General features: G+C 40.3%; 1 protein-coding gene across 1 annotated transcript in view; it reads right to left on the reverse strand.

The window, feature by feature from the left end:
• Window positions 1–16022, reverse strand: part of SND1 (staphylococcal nuclease and tudor domain containing 1) — a 418687-nt gene that overhangs the window by 258533 nt on the left and 144132 nt on the right. The window contains exon 11 of the mRNA XM_016213329.2: window positions 11484–11573. Within this exon, the coding sequence (XP_016068815.1) occupies window positions 11484–11573 (90 nt within the window). The remainder of the gene's footprint in view (window positions 1–11483; window positions 11574–16022) is intronic.

Below are 16022 nucleotides of genomic sequence, written 5' to 3' on the forward strand. Positions count from 1 at the left end.
TGGGAGCAGCAGGGAGCATTCAGGGTCCATCAAGCTTCTGTCACTTAGAGCTTTAAAATAATAATGAAGGATTCCAAATCAAAAAATATTAACTTACTGCCTACTAGTTGAGTAAATCTCCCTGTCAAATCATTTTTAAAAAGGACAAATTACAAATGCTGCACATTCTCAATTATGAAGAAAAGACACAGAAATATCCCCAAACCAGACCTCCAGCACTAAGGAGCGGCTACTCAGGCTGCCTCGTGAAGACAGCAGAGAGCAGGCATCCAGCATGCTGCTGCCGAGCAACCAGGTGGAATGACAATAACCAGAATTCATATGCAGAAATTTGAAAGAAAAAAACTTACTCTCCCTATTTTTAAAGTCTCATTTTACGTTTTAGTCTGACTGCTATGCTTGAAGTCTTGATGGAATGGGCTCAACGTCTACACTAGCATGAGGAAATTAAAGAAGGCAGGTGACAAGAAAACCATCTGCCCAGCTTAGAGCTAGCTACAGGATGAGCTTTCACATCCCTTCTCTATAACCAAATGCCCCCAAGGTTTCCTACGATTATCTAGATACAGGACAAATCCCACCTCTTCTGTAAAGACTTACTGAGGACCCTAACCTGACTGCGACATCAGGAACTGTGAGCTGAAGAAAAGGTAAGAGGCTCTTCGCCCTTCTGCAGTGGGGAGTGGGGCAGGGAGGTGAGACGTGGAAACCGCTAGTATAGAAATGGACATCAAAGTGCACTGGGCCAGAGAACGCCAGACTTTACCTGGGGAGACAGTATCGGGTAGTGGTAAGAGTCTTACAGGAAAACAAGTGTGAAGGCTAGAAGCTGCGAAAGGGCTGGGAGAGGCCCGGAATGGTGAGAAGTTCTTCGTGACGCATAACAGAGGATAAAAGGGAGCAAAACTGGAAATGAGAGCATGATCCTTCAGGGAAGTTATCATGTTTACACACAACAGCCTTTCCTTTGCTTTTATGTCCTTTATGAAGGAGTTAGATGCTTTGCTTTGCTTTTTTTTGGTTAATCCTCATCCAAGATTTTTTTTCATTAATATTGTTTAGAAAGAGTGGAAGGGAAGGGGAGGGGGGAGAGACAATGAGAGGGAGACAGAAGGAGAAAGAGAGAAACATCAATGTGAGAGAGACACATCAATTGGTGCCTCCGGCACACTCCCCGATCTGGGCTGGAACCTGCAACCCAGGTCCGTGTCCTTGCCTGGGAATCGAACCCGTGACCCTTCGGTGTTACGGGGCGATGCTCTAACCACTGAGATACACCGGCCAGAGCTGGAGTATATGCTTTTCTGCAAGCATCTGTACAAAGTATTAACTCCCACCCCATAGTATGTAAGATGATCATGACTGTGCATACAAAAAGCAATTCTGACAGCAAAGTGAAAGACGGCACAGATGAGAAGGAGTTGCAATAATGAAAATGAAAGATACGGAGCACACAGACTAAAAGTCACTGAAATACTGTGAAAAAGAAGATTTGGAAAATATAACTGAGGCAGAATCGAGTGAACTTGGGAGGCGCAGACTGCTAATTCTAAAGTTCAGGACAATGGGTGGGTGATGACATTATATAAGAGCAACAATAAAGACAGCCAAGGCAGTTTGTACACAGGGAAGCAAGTCCCATAAAAGCCACAAACTACATTTTGAACAGAATAGATGTGTGCTATCTACTGAGATCTAGGTATCCAGTAGTTAGCAGCTGGAAACAGATCTGTAGGCAGAAAAAGAAGTTAGGAGTAGAAATGTTCATAAGAGTCAGGAGTATGTGTGGTAAATGAAGCCATTAAGTGCATAAGGTCACACAGCAGGTGAGACCTCTCTTTGTCTCTAAAAGGCAACTATGATCTGTACAATTCACATTAATATTAATCCAATACTGCCAAGAGACACATTTCTATTATCTCACCAGTTATTCAAATCTGTTCTTATTTACTTCACACATTTTGATGTAATCTTACCCCAGCTGGCCTGTAAACAACTTGTAAGAGATATTTTACTCACATTTCACCTCTAAAAAGGTACCAACCAACCATATGTGCCCTTTCTAAAATATTAGTTCCAGGAAAATAGGTATTTGTTAAGGGCTCTATTTCCAATGCTTAGAACAAGGTATGGCACAGAGTAGTTGCTCCAAAAATAATTGCTAAATAATAAAAATAAATTTATTTCCTAGGCTACTCCTCTGGCTTTCTTAACATACCAGGTGATGAGGCATGATCACAGCAGTGGGGACTGAGTCCTTAAAGAGAATAAAACTACTCAACCTCTGCCTTCAGAAGACTACCTGTTTTTGTTCATCAGCTCAGCCCAGCCCAATCCAAAGACTTTTTGAAACCAGAAGAAGTAACAAGGCAAAACTACAAAAAAAACACACACCTTGTCCAAGCTTCAGGTTGAAGACAAACTTGAAATTACTATAGTTACAGAAGAAAATTTATGCACAGCTCTACGTAGAGTGCACTCTATGCAGGCAAAATGTCAGATGTGGTGCTCCAAAACACAGGCTGGCGCTAATATTCCTAATGTTCTAGTCATCACTCTTGAATGGGATAAGCATGGCTCATCAAAAGCTACTGACAGAAATCATTTCTCCCAGGGCGTACCATATTTCAAAATGCTGATCAGTATCAAAGTAGAAGTGATGGAAGCCCTCTAACCATGGCAGCCTTCTTAAGTGGACATCAGCACCCATCCTTCAAGGTACAAATCCAGAAAAGGGGAACTCCAGTGAAGAGTCAAGCCAGATAGAGAAAGATGCCAACCTACTTTCCTAGGGTTGCCATAACAAAGTACCACAAACTGGTTGGCTTAAAACAACAGAAATTTACTCTCAAGTTTGAAATCAAGGTGTCAACAGGGCCATACTCCCTCAGGAGGCTCTAGGAAAGAGTCCATCCTTGCCTCTTCCTCACTTCTTGTGGCTTCTGGCAATCCTTGGCTTACAGCTGCATCACTTTAAAATCCAACTTCACATGGCCTTTTGCTATTTGTGTTTGTGTCCTATCCTCTTCTGATGAAGGCACCAATCTTTAGGCTTAGAGCCCATTCTAGTACAGCATGATCTCCTTTTAACTTAACTAAATTACATGTGTGACACTTCTATTTCCAAATAAGGCCACATTCTGAGGTTCCAGAAAGACACAAATTCTGAGGGAACACTATGCTTATCATCATGAAAACACCAGCAGAGCCTGTCCAAGGCAGCAATCCTCATGGGATAGAACTGCAGCATTTTAGGAATTCCTAAAAATTTGCCAGAGAAGAGATAATCAGCAAAGTAAATGCAAGAAGGCAATTCCAGGTATTAATTAAATTTTTTTTTTAACTTGATTCAAATAAGAACAAAAAGCTTCACTGAGATTTTAAATACATTAAAACAAGGAACTCATATTTTTTGAGCTCATAAGTTCATGACCCCAATTATGAAGATGTGGCCCTAAAACACCACTTCTATCACTCAGTGGTAAAGAGTTGAAGGAACTTCTACCTTAGACACAACAGAAACTTATGCATACTATCTTGTACACACGCAAATTATTCATTCCCTTGGGAAAGAAATACTCAAGCAACTGGAGATATTAGTCTAATTCTAAACATAAAAAGAGAGGTGGCACAGAAAGAAACCCTGAAAATTTGGTGCTTAAAAATTAGACTCACTACTTTTGATAATGTGTATTTTCTTACTAGAATAGTTACATATACTGTCCATATTCTTATTAAAATATAAAAACTAGGGGAAGGTAAAAAGCAAGACAAGAGCAGAGTTTCTTTTGTAATTGAGCACACAGTCTCATTTACACTCTTCTACAACGAGAAATATTCTATACACTATTATTGAGCTCAAGCTGAAAAGAATCTATTTTCTGTAAACCAGGAGGTATCAGAAGTTGGAAGAGTTGCAATTCAGCACATTTTATAGGATTTTTGGCACATGCGGGTTATTTTTAAAGTGGGGAAAAAAGCCTGTCCTCTCTCTATACCCAAACACAGCTGAGCTGATTCAGCACAAATCTCCCTCTAAAATAAAATCCCAGTTTGCAGGGAGTAAGCATGGAAAGTTCCAGCCCCAAGGATGACATTTCACAATCGCAGCTGAAAAGATGAGCGGGTGCCTTAAGACAAGTAGACCACTAATCATGTCATATATTCAAGAACCTTCACCAGAAAGCTACAAGCAACTTAGGAGTCCAGGGAATAAAGTCATTAATAAGCAAAGTACTATGAGAGTATTACCAAGATAAGAGAATCTCAAGGGCTCTAGCAGCTAAAAAATCATTTCCCACAGGTGAGCATACAGAAGAAATTTCCAGGAATGCAGCTGAATGTTCTAGTTTCTTCACTTAACTTAGAGAAGCTTTCTAGAAAGGATATTACAATATACATCATACAAATACCACACTTCACCTAAGAGCTATGTGCTCAACTCAATACCCTGGTAATCCCTAAAGCACAGAGGTACTTTTCACAGTCTGCAGATTCAAAAAACAAGCACTCATTGTCAGAACTACTATTTAGGTGGTACCAGGTTCTGTCTTATTGAGAACAACAATTTCCAGAAACTTGCAAATCTACAGTCATTTCTGTTCATTATTTACCAGACAAAGGAGCTAATGAGTCAAGGGTCATTCCCAAACACAAAGGGTAAAGGGTATCTAAAATGACCCTTGGTCTCCAAGCACTCTGACACATTCCCATCATGTCGAAGTGGGAGAAGTCTTACTAGAAAAATAGAAAAAGGCATGGTCAGGAATTACAAGTCCTTCAAAACATCTCACGATTTGGTGAATATCTTCAGTCATTTATTCAAAAAATTTACAGCCACTTTGGCGGCCACTAAGAAGGCAAGGACAAGCAACCTCATATAAACCTGTCGATTTAAATCACAACACATTCACACCCATTGGGCCTGTTTTGATCATTAACATAAAGGACTTTTCCATGGCGTGAGTGAGTCCAATTAATGTGAAGTGCAAAATGTGGAGATGACAAATGAAACATTTATAAAAACCAAACTAAAATACATCAGCAGTAATTAACAAGAATCCCCAACTGCCAGCTTTGCGCTTAACACAGCTGATTAAGTAACACACGGCAAAAGAAAGAACTTACAAGTGTTTTTAAGGAAAAGGACAGCCCTGTTAAATAGCCCGAAAGAGTAAAGGAGTCCTCCTCAAAAAAGCCTGAAGAGCTCTCAGGAGCTGAGTGAAAAACTGCTCCTGGTAAGGAATGTTACCCCTGGTGCCTTCAGATTGCTCCTCAATCTCTCCTTGGCTCTAGGCCAAGGTAAACAGGGGGCCTGTCCTTTCCTTTCTCACCTATTCCAAGAGATTGAAAAGAAGGGAAAATCAAGCTTCAACATTGACTTAGCAGTGCTACCTATGACCTCATGTTGTTTGTGTAACTAGAACATGTAATCTGACAGTTTTCTCTGAAGAACAATTTGATGAAATGTCACTTCGCAGGGACATCTCAAAGACTAATGAGATAATGTCTAGTAGGCTGAAAGCATTCAGAGGGCTGATCTATGGTGTCATTACCACCTGCTGATATCTGTAGACTAGGATAATGCAGCTGAAGAGAATGAACTTTTTGTAGCATGGAGTTATGTGTTCCATACAAGAACTGACATTCAAAAAATGACTGTGACCCTGGATATCTGCACATGATTCAGCACACACAAAGGAAAGCAGGCCTTTCTAGATGGTCTCTAATTTAGCATAGCAATTAAAAGCATAGACACTTGGGTAACATACTTAATTTCTATGAGCTTCATATTCTTTACCTGTAAAAATAGGAAAGATACACACATCTTGTAGGGTGGTGAAGGTGAGAATTAAATAAAGGTGAAAACATTCAGAGTTTACCATAAAAAAACTCAAGAAATGACAGCCCTGACCCCATTAAGCTGGAATGAGCATTATATAAATTGCCTTAAGAAATCTGTCTAGTTCTCAGTGCAAACTGGAATAGTATGAAATCATAAAAAGATATTCCCCAAATTACAAATGAGCCACATCTTCTAGAGATGACTTAGACATTCAGGATATTTTATCCCAAGGAAACAAGACTATTAACAGCAGTTTAGAATCCAGATTGCCAATCGGATTCATTAAAGCACATTAACCCAAAACAGAGATAGCATCATTTACATATAATATTAGCCATTTGCAGGTTTACTTGAGAGTCCTGAAATGAAGAGGCAATATCACCCTACTTCTTGCACACAAGCTAACTGTTTGGAAATCAAACGGGCCCTATTTCTACCTCCTTTTATGTATTTTTTCCCCCAGAGAGAGAGGAAGGGAGAGGGAGAGAGAAACATCAATAAGCTGCCTCCTGCACACCCCACACTGGGGATGAGGCCCACAACCTGGCATGTGTCCTAACCGGGAATTGAACCAGCAACCCTTCGGCGTACAGGACGATGCCCACACAAGCCAGGGCCCTTTATATATTCTTATCTGGATCCACAGTCATCAGCCCAGTGTCTCCCTTATCCCCTAAAGTTAATGAATTTGGTAGAAATTTATTGAGCACTTACTCTGCACAATGAACTGTAATATACTGGGCCCTAGAGTGGTGAGCAAAAACAGATGGGGGCCCTAGTCTGCCTAATATAACAAATCTAACAAGAGAGATGGATACTAACATTCAAATACATTAAGATGTAAAAATTATGTACAGATTAATATGCTAGAAGGGGCGTTGCTTGGGGAGAGCTTCTCCCAGGAAGTCACATTTAGCTTGAATCCAAAGTATAATCATGAGATAAATAGTGGAGGAACAATGAGAACAAAGAGGGCAACTCAAACAAAAGAAATTGCAGGTGCAAAAGCCCTGAGGTGAGAGGGAGCATAATGAATTTCAGAAACCGAATGAAGGCGAGAAAGTTGAGCAGGAGGTGGGTGAGAAAAGGGGTAGAGGGTTACATCTGAGAAGCAGGCCGACCTCACCCTTTTTTTCCGGATTTTTTAACAGAATGAGCAACAGAGAAGTTTTCAGCACTCTAAGGCTTTCTTACCCTGTGGCTAGAGATTGACTTGGAACCAGATCATGCTGAACTTTGTTCCCTATAGGAAGCAATGGGAAGCCATTAGGCTTAGGCAAAGGAGGAGCATGATGTAATTGTCATTTGTGAAGCCTTTAGTTGCAGGTGCAGAAGGGACCAGAGTGGGAAAGAATGGCTGTGGGAAAACCAGTAAAAGGACTACAGAAGTCCAGATGAGAGGAGATATGAGACAAGGTGGAAAAGAGCAATGAAAAGAAGAGGAAACATTCACGTATACACCCGGCAGAAGTTGGTAGGAGACTGGAATATGAGAGGTACGGGAAGAGAGGGTGTCGAAGATGTCTCCCGCAGCAACAGATAGTGATGTGACTCCCAGAACACTGAGGAGACCAGATTTTCTGACAGGGTATCATGAGTTCAGTTTCGAACATACTGGATTTATTATAAGTGTGGCACATAGGGAGATCATTCCCCTCCATTCCCAAAGAATTCCATGCCTCTGTGAGTATGGCCCTCAGGAAAGATAGGTTTCAAAAAGAGAACAATCTAAAGCAAAATGAATTTGAAATAACTTTCTAAATTATTTTCAGCCTCATAACTTCCCAAATGTCTGCATTTATCAAGAAAAATGGCCAATTTTGGCCTGGCAGGTTGGGCTCAGTGGTTAGGCGTCAGCCTGTGGACTGAAAGGTCCTGGGTTCGATTCTGGCCAAGGGCATGTATCTCGGTTGCAGGCTCGATCCCTGGCGCTGGTCAGGGCTTGTGTGTCTCTCTCACATCGATGTTTCTCTCCCTCCCTCCCCCTGAAAAACAATGGGAAAAGTATCCTCAGATGAGGATTAAAAAAATAAGAAGAAGAAAAATGCCCAATTTTAAGTGCCTAAAAAAGAGTCAGCCTGGTTCACAAAAAAATTTTCAATGGCATGAAAACCACATAATGTCATCCGTTTACAAATAAGCCTCATTCTCAAATTTTGCTTATTCAATAGAAACAGTGGCAAAAACAAGTTAAGGAGCAGACATGTATTCTGGGGCAGAGGTTTTTAAAGACAAGAGAGCATCGACTGCCAGGGCAGATGCGTCAATGCCCTCTGGCTCATGTAATTCCATCTCTTCCACCATTTTTGACCCTTCAATTATCTAAACAAGTTTCAACTTTGAATACAGTGGTTCCTGTGGTGATAACTGCAATTATGTCGTTTGTAAATGCTATATTACACAGATTAGAAATACTGAGATTCTACTTTAGAGATTCTCAGAGGCAGGTGTGAAAAAAATGCCAATGAAGGTGCAGTTATTATTATCTTATTGCCTGAGAGAAAAATAACAGGCACACAAACTCGCTTTCCATGGGCTGACTTGTCTAATCATTAAGAAAAAAATATGTACACACAGAAACTGCTTCTGCTATAGGAAGAGAACTATAGCCCTGGTTCTTTTAGGAAGGTTTCAATCTCACCATCTTATATACCTGGGATATCATTCAGGAAAACTGAAAAACATGTTGAAATTACCATGGATTGCATTTCTCCACTCTACTAGGGCCGTGAAGAACCCAGTGAAGACCATGCATATTCCTTAGTCAAGATTGTACATGTGAAAGCACAGATGGCAGATGGTAAACAGGAGGTGGGGAGGGCATTCTACCAGGCAGTATAGCAATTCCTACAGCTTCTGAAACGCTTCCAGCATACCCTTGTATCCTACCTCTCCCTCAAACCAGAGAAAACACACACACTGCAGATATTCATTTTGTGGAAGCTGGAACCCTGAAGCCACATCTAACCAGGTACCATACAAATCTGTATAATGGGTTGATGATAGTCAAATTAGTTGCACGCTGATTTACATCTCTTGACCCCAGAACCAGTAAAAAAAAAAAACATAACAGAAAAGTACAGCTATGCTGAATTCTATACACATATAAAAACAGCATTATTAAAACAAAACAATATATCTTCCTGCCATCTGAAAGGACTAGCATTATCCTAGATTCTCATAACTCCATGAGAGAGAAAAGGCAAATAATATTCCCAGTTCACAAGTGATAAAACCAAGGCTCAGGGAGGTGCATCATTACTTTAATTAAGGCATTTAGCCAGAATTAAATGTTGGAAGTGAATCAAAGCGAGTTTCCATAACTGAAATGGAGGCCATTGAACCTAACGAAGCACCTCAGCAGTTTGCCTTCAATCTTATTTCTCTGCATTCTAGAAATTATTCAAAATTGTCATATTATAGACTTTCTAGGATAGTCAAATAATAGTCTGGACAGAGAAAATGATTTTACCTCCATTATCTTGCTTAAGCTCTGACAGGCTACCCTAATCAGCTTTCCTGCACACAGGCACATAGGCACACAGGCCCACATGCTCCCTCTCGGTGCTTCTTAATCACCATGTGCCATGCTCAACAGCTGCAGTGGTCTGAAGGGAATTGGCAGAAATGTGCAATGATGTGCTAGCCACCCCCCTGAGGCAGCGACTGCCCTGCCTGCTCCCAGACTCAAGAGCTCATGAGTGTTCGCTATTGCAACTGATGGCCCCAGAAGACAGGCAAGTGGTTTCAGGTGGTGAGTCAGGAAAAGCAGTTCACATCAGGAATGTTCCAGCCCAGCAGAGCTGAGCTGCATCCTACTCCCTACACAGGCATGACGGTATTCATCATTTATACAATGTCACCATGGGGGACAAAACTTGGACTCAGCACAAACAGAATCCAATCAGGTCTGATGCAGAGGAACCAGTAAATGAGGCTTCTCCCACCAAGAAAACCTAATTGCTTAAGAACTGCCACCATTTCTGACACTTGAGGTCCCTTTTGCCTGAGATAGAGGACTTGACAAACATAGAGGCCTGGCATATGGCTGTTTGAGAGCTGAGCCCTGGGCCACCCGTAGGACCGTTCAGCAGCTGCTGCAATAAACTGTGATCAATGTTCCCAGGGGGGGAAGAGAAAGAGGGAAGGGCAGTCTTCAAAGAAACCAGGGGGATGCCATAACACATGCCATATAACGGGCTGCTCATGAATCAAATACACACTGCCACTCCTTTCAATGTGATTTTAGATGAATTTCAGTAAAATCCACACATGTGAAGGAATTCCTTATTTGTCTCTAAGCTATTGTTTATGAGCCAGTAAATGAGTGATACGATACCAACTTGGTGAAACAGAGATGTTGGACATTAGATCAGGTAACAGGAGACCTAGAAATTGAAAGAGGCTTAAAGCCATCATTTGCACTACACTTCATGAATGAATACAGCATTCTGTCAAGGTTTATACGATGACAAATGAGCCTATTCTCTGAAGGAACCTGAGGAGATTTAATACTTGTTTTAGGGAATCCAGTTTGCTTTCTCTACCTCAAAATTAGCAACTTCATCTTATGCCCAACTTCAAAATCTCTTGCTATAATTTATCATTCTAGTGACTATGGTATATAATAAAATTGGTGATATTTATATTTATTATACACTAATTTGGCACAAGTTCAAAACCAGAGCCTTATCAAACTGTCACATCATCGATAGTTTAAAAATCTACATTTAGGTAAAGAATGTTAATATCGCTTCAATTTGTTAAGGCCATTCACATAGCAAAAAATGGCCTTACCTTTCTGAAAATACAATAAAAAGTGGCCCAAAACATGACACTGCCTACAGGAATCCCCACTGAATCAAAGTAAGAAAAAGACAATCACAGTTCCTTGCTGAACAGATTTCTCTCCTTTACCAAGGGAACAATCCCATTCATTGCCTGTGTTTATTCAGGACATGAAGAACTGCCCAAGACACTTAGGGTGGGAAGGTCAAGAAAAATAAGGGGAAACTCGGGAGCTCACTACCAGTTTCCCAGAATGGCAAGTTCTGCAGCTGGTCATAGAATATTATGCTCTAAGAATGCAAGGGAATGCACTCTTAGGGCCTCTGAGCTGCCACACTAAACTAGAAAGTCAAGTGTGCTACCCAAAAGGCTCCATAGGACACCACGCACTCGCTCCCTGCCCACAAAGGCATGCTCCTATTCCAGGAAAGCCCCTCTTCTCCTCGAGAGACAACCTATCCCTCAAAGGTAGGGGAAGCAGGAAAAAGTGCTAACCTTCCCTCATTAGCAAATCCCACAGCACCAACCTTTAAGGGAGGTGGTTGGAGAGAACAAGAGAGCCAAGTGATGGAGCTAAGGGCAAGATACAATTAAAACTGGAATTGTTCCTGGGCCCTGGAAGGAACATGTTGTGAGACTTTGGAATCACACTTTGGTCATAGCCTCAATTTTAAACCTCTCCCACGAGATACCACTCCCTGATAGAAAGGCATGCCTCTCTGCGAATCGAAGCAATTCCACCTGACTCTGTGGAGAAGTGTCTGTCATCTGCTGGTATCTGAGATTCCATCAGAAGGGTCCAGCTTAAAATAATCCCCACCCATTGGCCAATACGTTCGTCATCACTTGCCTTCTTCCCAACAAGCTTCTTTCGAAGAAATTCCCGGGCTTCGAACATGTAAGGGATGTCATACAGGGGACGCAGCTTCTTGTTCTTATCCTAAAAGCAAAATAAAACAGCACATCAGGACTGAGGAATAAAGCCGAAATAACACAAAACACAAACGAGCACACCCAAAAGCACAATATACTAGAATGCAGTGAAACATACTCCCTCCCTCTTAGCATCAACACACTGAATAAGTGCTAGATGCACAGTAAATGATTAATATTTGGTTGAATGCTTTACAGGGAATAAGATTACCTTTTTCATGTGACAGGCTCAAAAACAAGCAATGGAATGTTTCCAAATACCCAAACTGGAAACAGCCTAAAAGTTCAATCGACAGGGAAATACCTACATTAATTGTGATATAGGGGAAGCTTGATAAGTATTAGGGCCCTTCAAATATTCACAGACATACTATAAATCTAATTCTACTATTCTGTAAGCCTTTAATAAGCACTGACCAACTACCAGCCCCATACAATGCACTCCGTAAGTAGATATAGTCATGGGTTTAAAATTCTTGTAACCTAACAGAGTAATAGAAGAAAGCCTACAGATACGAAATAGCAACACAAAGCATTTTGAATAAGTGTTAAATTGTATGATATAAACTAGGGACTAGGTGCTACAAGAATTCAGGTCAGTGGAAAGAAGTAATCAGAAAAGGTTTCATGGGAAAGGTTTCATGGACTTCATGTGAATTTGCACAATAGGAAAAAACTAGGAAGAAAATTAGAGTTAAAAAACAAAACAAACAAGAGAGGCAGAAATAAATAATATTTTAACATACACACAAAAATATAAACACACAATATTTCTTCATTATCTCATGGGCCCCAGATTTCTCCAAAAATAGGTTATTATTCTAAGCAATGTAACTTTGAGAATATGAGAGTCTAGGTGAAGATGACAGAATTGGAAATGGATAGGAACTTAAGAGATATGAGAACCATTTTTAAGAAATGAATTAATAGGAACTGACAACAAAATAGAGGGGATAAAAGAGGAGGAATCCAATATTCTAAGTCATAATGACCGGCATTCAAAGTCAAGAGAAGTCTGCCTTTAAAAATGAGAGTGAGGAGGGTTAGAGCATGTATAGAGAAGTAGAAAGATGTTGGCTAGATCATTTGGTATAATTACTGTAATGTCTCTCTCCTGCTAGCTCTCAAGTCCCATGAAAACAGAGATCCTATTCATTTCTGCTGTTCCCTGTGACTCCAGAGCCAAGTACAGTACCCCCTCATAGTACATACTCATAAATAGTTGTACAAATTTGTGAATCTCCAGGTCCCAGATAATACTTGAAAAAATTGAAGTATTTTTTTCAAGGAGAAAATCAAGGACTAATTCCTAATCTAGATGCAGGCTGTTGCTCCCCGACTCCCATGCTGTGTGGCTAGTCCACCTAGCCTTGCCTTTGCCATCTGACAAAACAAGATTATCTCTGTATAACCCATTCTATATTCAAAAATTATTTAAATTATTTTTCTTAAATAATCAACAACTCCCAAACAATCTCTCATTTTAATACCCTATGTTTAAACTGAACCTAATAAAAATATTGAGGTCAAAGGAATAGAAATAAATTTTCCTTCTAGATCCTAACTAAACCTCGGGGTCCAGGACATTATCATTTAAAACACTTCACTCACTGATATCACCAAATAAATCTCTCATCAGAATGTTGATAATTCTTTTGAGTTTGAGCTTCACATTTATCATCATCCAACTGTCTTCTACTTCTTTGGTTAAAAAAAAAAAAGGTAGAAGTTATCATTCCAATGCCCCTCTAGGAAGTTAACGCACCTTCAGAAATGAAGGTGAGTCTCTATTCCTTCTTCCAGATAATGTGTGGGAGACCACGTATTCTGCCCAGAAACTACTGAGATGGCCAAACTCTGACCAGCGTCCTTGGGTGTTATGATTACTGTCTAATAAGTAAAGTATGGCACTAAACATGAAAACTTTTACTAATATAACACTGAGGTTTTCTTATAGAAAATAACAAGCACAATGGGACAGATGAGAGTTGCCTGGCTAGAGGGAGTGTTGTGTAACAAGGGCAGATGTATAGGATTATGGGTATTTTTACAAACATCCAGGCAGCCAAATGAAAAGAATGGGTCACTACTGAGGAGGTAAGTATGATAGATAAGCCATAAAATAGAGCTTATGATGACACTCAGTGATGATATAGTAAGAATGCTTGCTAGACAGAAGATGTTAGGTGCCAGTAATGAACAGGATTTTTAATAAACACAAAATCAATGGTTATCAGAATCAGCCCTCAGAAATAAAGAAGTACCCATGTATTCATAATCACCAAGCAATAGAGGACAATCTATTTACAGAGAGTAGCTGTGTGGTTACACCAGCCTAAGTGAATATTTTAAAAAATGAATCGCACAAACTATCGACATTTACCTTACATAGTCTTATGACGGCCACAGCATCTAAGTATCCGAACCTTACCCTACTTATTCTCAAACACCAGCAGTACACTCTGACTGAAACTCCAAACCAATTAAGGAAAGGTAAGAAATGCAGGTCGAACCAGCATTCAATGCAAATGATGGGATGAGGTGCATCAACATGTGTGAAAATGGCTGTTTGAAAAAGAATCCTGCCCTGCGAGCGTGGCTCAGCGGTTGAGCGTCGACCTAGGATCCAGGTGATCGGGGTTCGATTCCCAGTCAGGGCACATGCCCGGGTTGCGGGCTCGATCAATGACTCTCTCATCATTGATGTTTCTATCTCTGTCTCTCCCTCTCCTTTCCTCTCTCTGAAATCAATAAAAATATATTTAAAAAAGAAAAAGAAAAAGAATCCTTTCCTTAAGACACTCAACAGGACTGGGCTAAGACAAAATACCCTCAAAAGAATGAAAGAAAACAAGCAGTACACTGACAGACATCCCAATGAAACACAGGGCAACATGGGAGTGCGATTATATGCCTCTCGTGAAGCTAGGGAAGAACTAACAGCACAAGCTGAAAACAAGACACCACAGTGAAAACAGAATGATCTTGTTACTCTAACCCCTCAGAGCTAGCAGCTATTGACATCTGCAAACATCTTACAAGAGAGATATTAGAGGTCCCTAAGAAACTATAAAATAAAAGCAATTCTTCCAAATTACCATGTACATAAAAGCCTTTAAAATCTCTAACAGGCAACTGAAGTCTGTGGAATGTATTCTGAGAAAACAGGACTTAGCTAAATCTTGCCTGCTAAAAAGGACTGTCAAATTTAGATTCTAATTTACATGAGAATATTTTTTTTAAAAATAAAAATAGAAAAGAATGCTTGCTTTATCTGGTGGGTGGACAATACACACACACCAGTCTGTGCTGTAATCACTGTACATCCTGACATTGTATGTAGGTCCTGCAATGATTCATATTAGAGGTGACTTCAGTCTTCTGTAGCTTTTAGGGTTTGGGAGAGAGGCCCAATGCCCACATCTAGGCATCTAAAGACAGGCATGGCATTTTTATAAGATCATTTTTGGCTGGTTTCCAAAATGACATCTCCAGTCAATGCTCATTTGGAGGGAATCGAAGGAACCTCCAATCAAAGCCTTACCTCAACCGTAATTCAGGACTCATTTTATCTAGCCCATGCAATAGCCAAAAAAACTGTATCCAAATAATCTAATGACTTGGGATACTGCAAGATTCCTTAAGCAAGGCTGAATAAACACAAACCACTATTAAAAAAAAAAAAAAAAAAGAGAGATTGATAAATGTGGGTCCACTAAAATTTTAAAAATTCATTACTGAGAAAACATCATGAACAACATGACAGGCTAAAGTGAAGACTCTTAGCAGCTGATAAGAGAAATGGATAAAGAAATGGCACAGCAGAATGCGAGAAAACGGGTATAGGGAGACAACTGTAATTACCTTGGTGAGGCCAACCCTGATCATATTACATTTTAGCAATAGGAAAGGAGGTATGAGATGTAATCATCTGGAGCAGGTGGGGAACGTCCAGCCCATGAAATCATTTGGTCTGGCCCTGCCAAGGCAACTGCAGGCAGGACTCAAAATTCAATAAATCTAGGAGCTTTTTTCATAGCTAATTTTTTAAGCTGATAATTTTGTATGGCCTGCAAATGATGTTATAAATATCCGAATGGCCCTTGGCAGAAAAAAGGTTCCCCACCCCAATCTGGAGAAAAGCAGAGAGAGCAATCAGTGCAAAGGCCTTGAGTTAGGAGCATGCCTGGTGAGTTCACGGACCAGCAAAAACATCGCTGTGGCTACAGCAGAGTACAGGGGGACAGCTGAAGGAGACAAAGACAGAGGTCTGACTTAACATTAGAAAGAACTACTTTGGCCACCACGTTGAGAACTGACACTATAGCAAAGAAAGGGTAGAGCAAAGGGAGACTACTTATGAGATTATGACAATAATCTGGGATGGGAATAATGGTAGATTACACCAAAGAGGTAGCAGTGAGGAAAATAAGATATTAGAATCTGGATATACTTA

Source organism: Miniopterus natalensis, chromosome 10 (assembly GCF_054644295.1).
Source record: "Miniopterus natalensis isolate mMinNat1 chromosome 10, mMinNat1.hap1, whole genome shotgun sequence".
In the NCBI taxonomy this organism is placed as follows: domain Eukaryota; kingdom Metazoa; phylum Chordata; class Mammalia; order Chiroptera; family Miniopteridae; genus Miniopterus; species Miniopterus natalensis.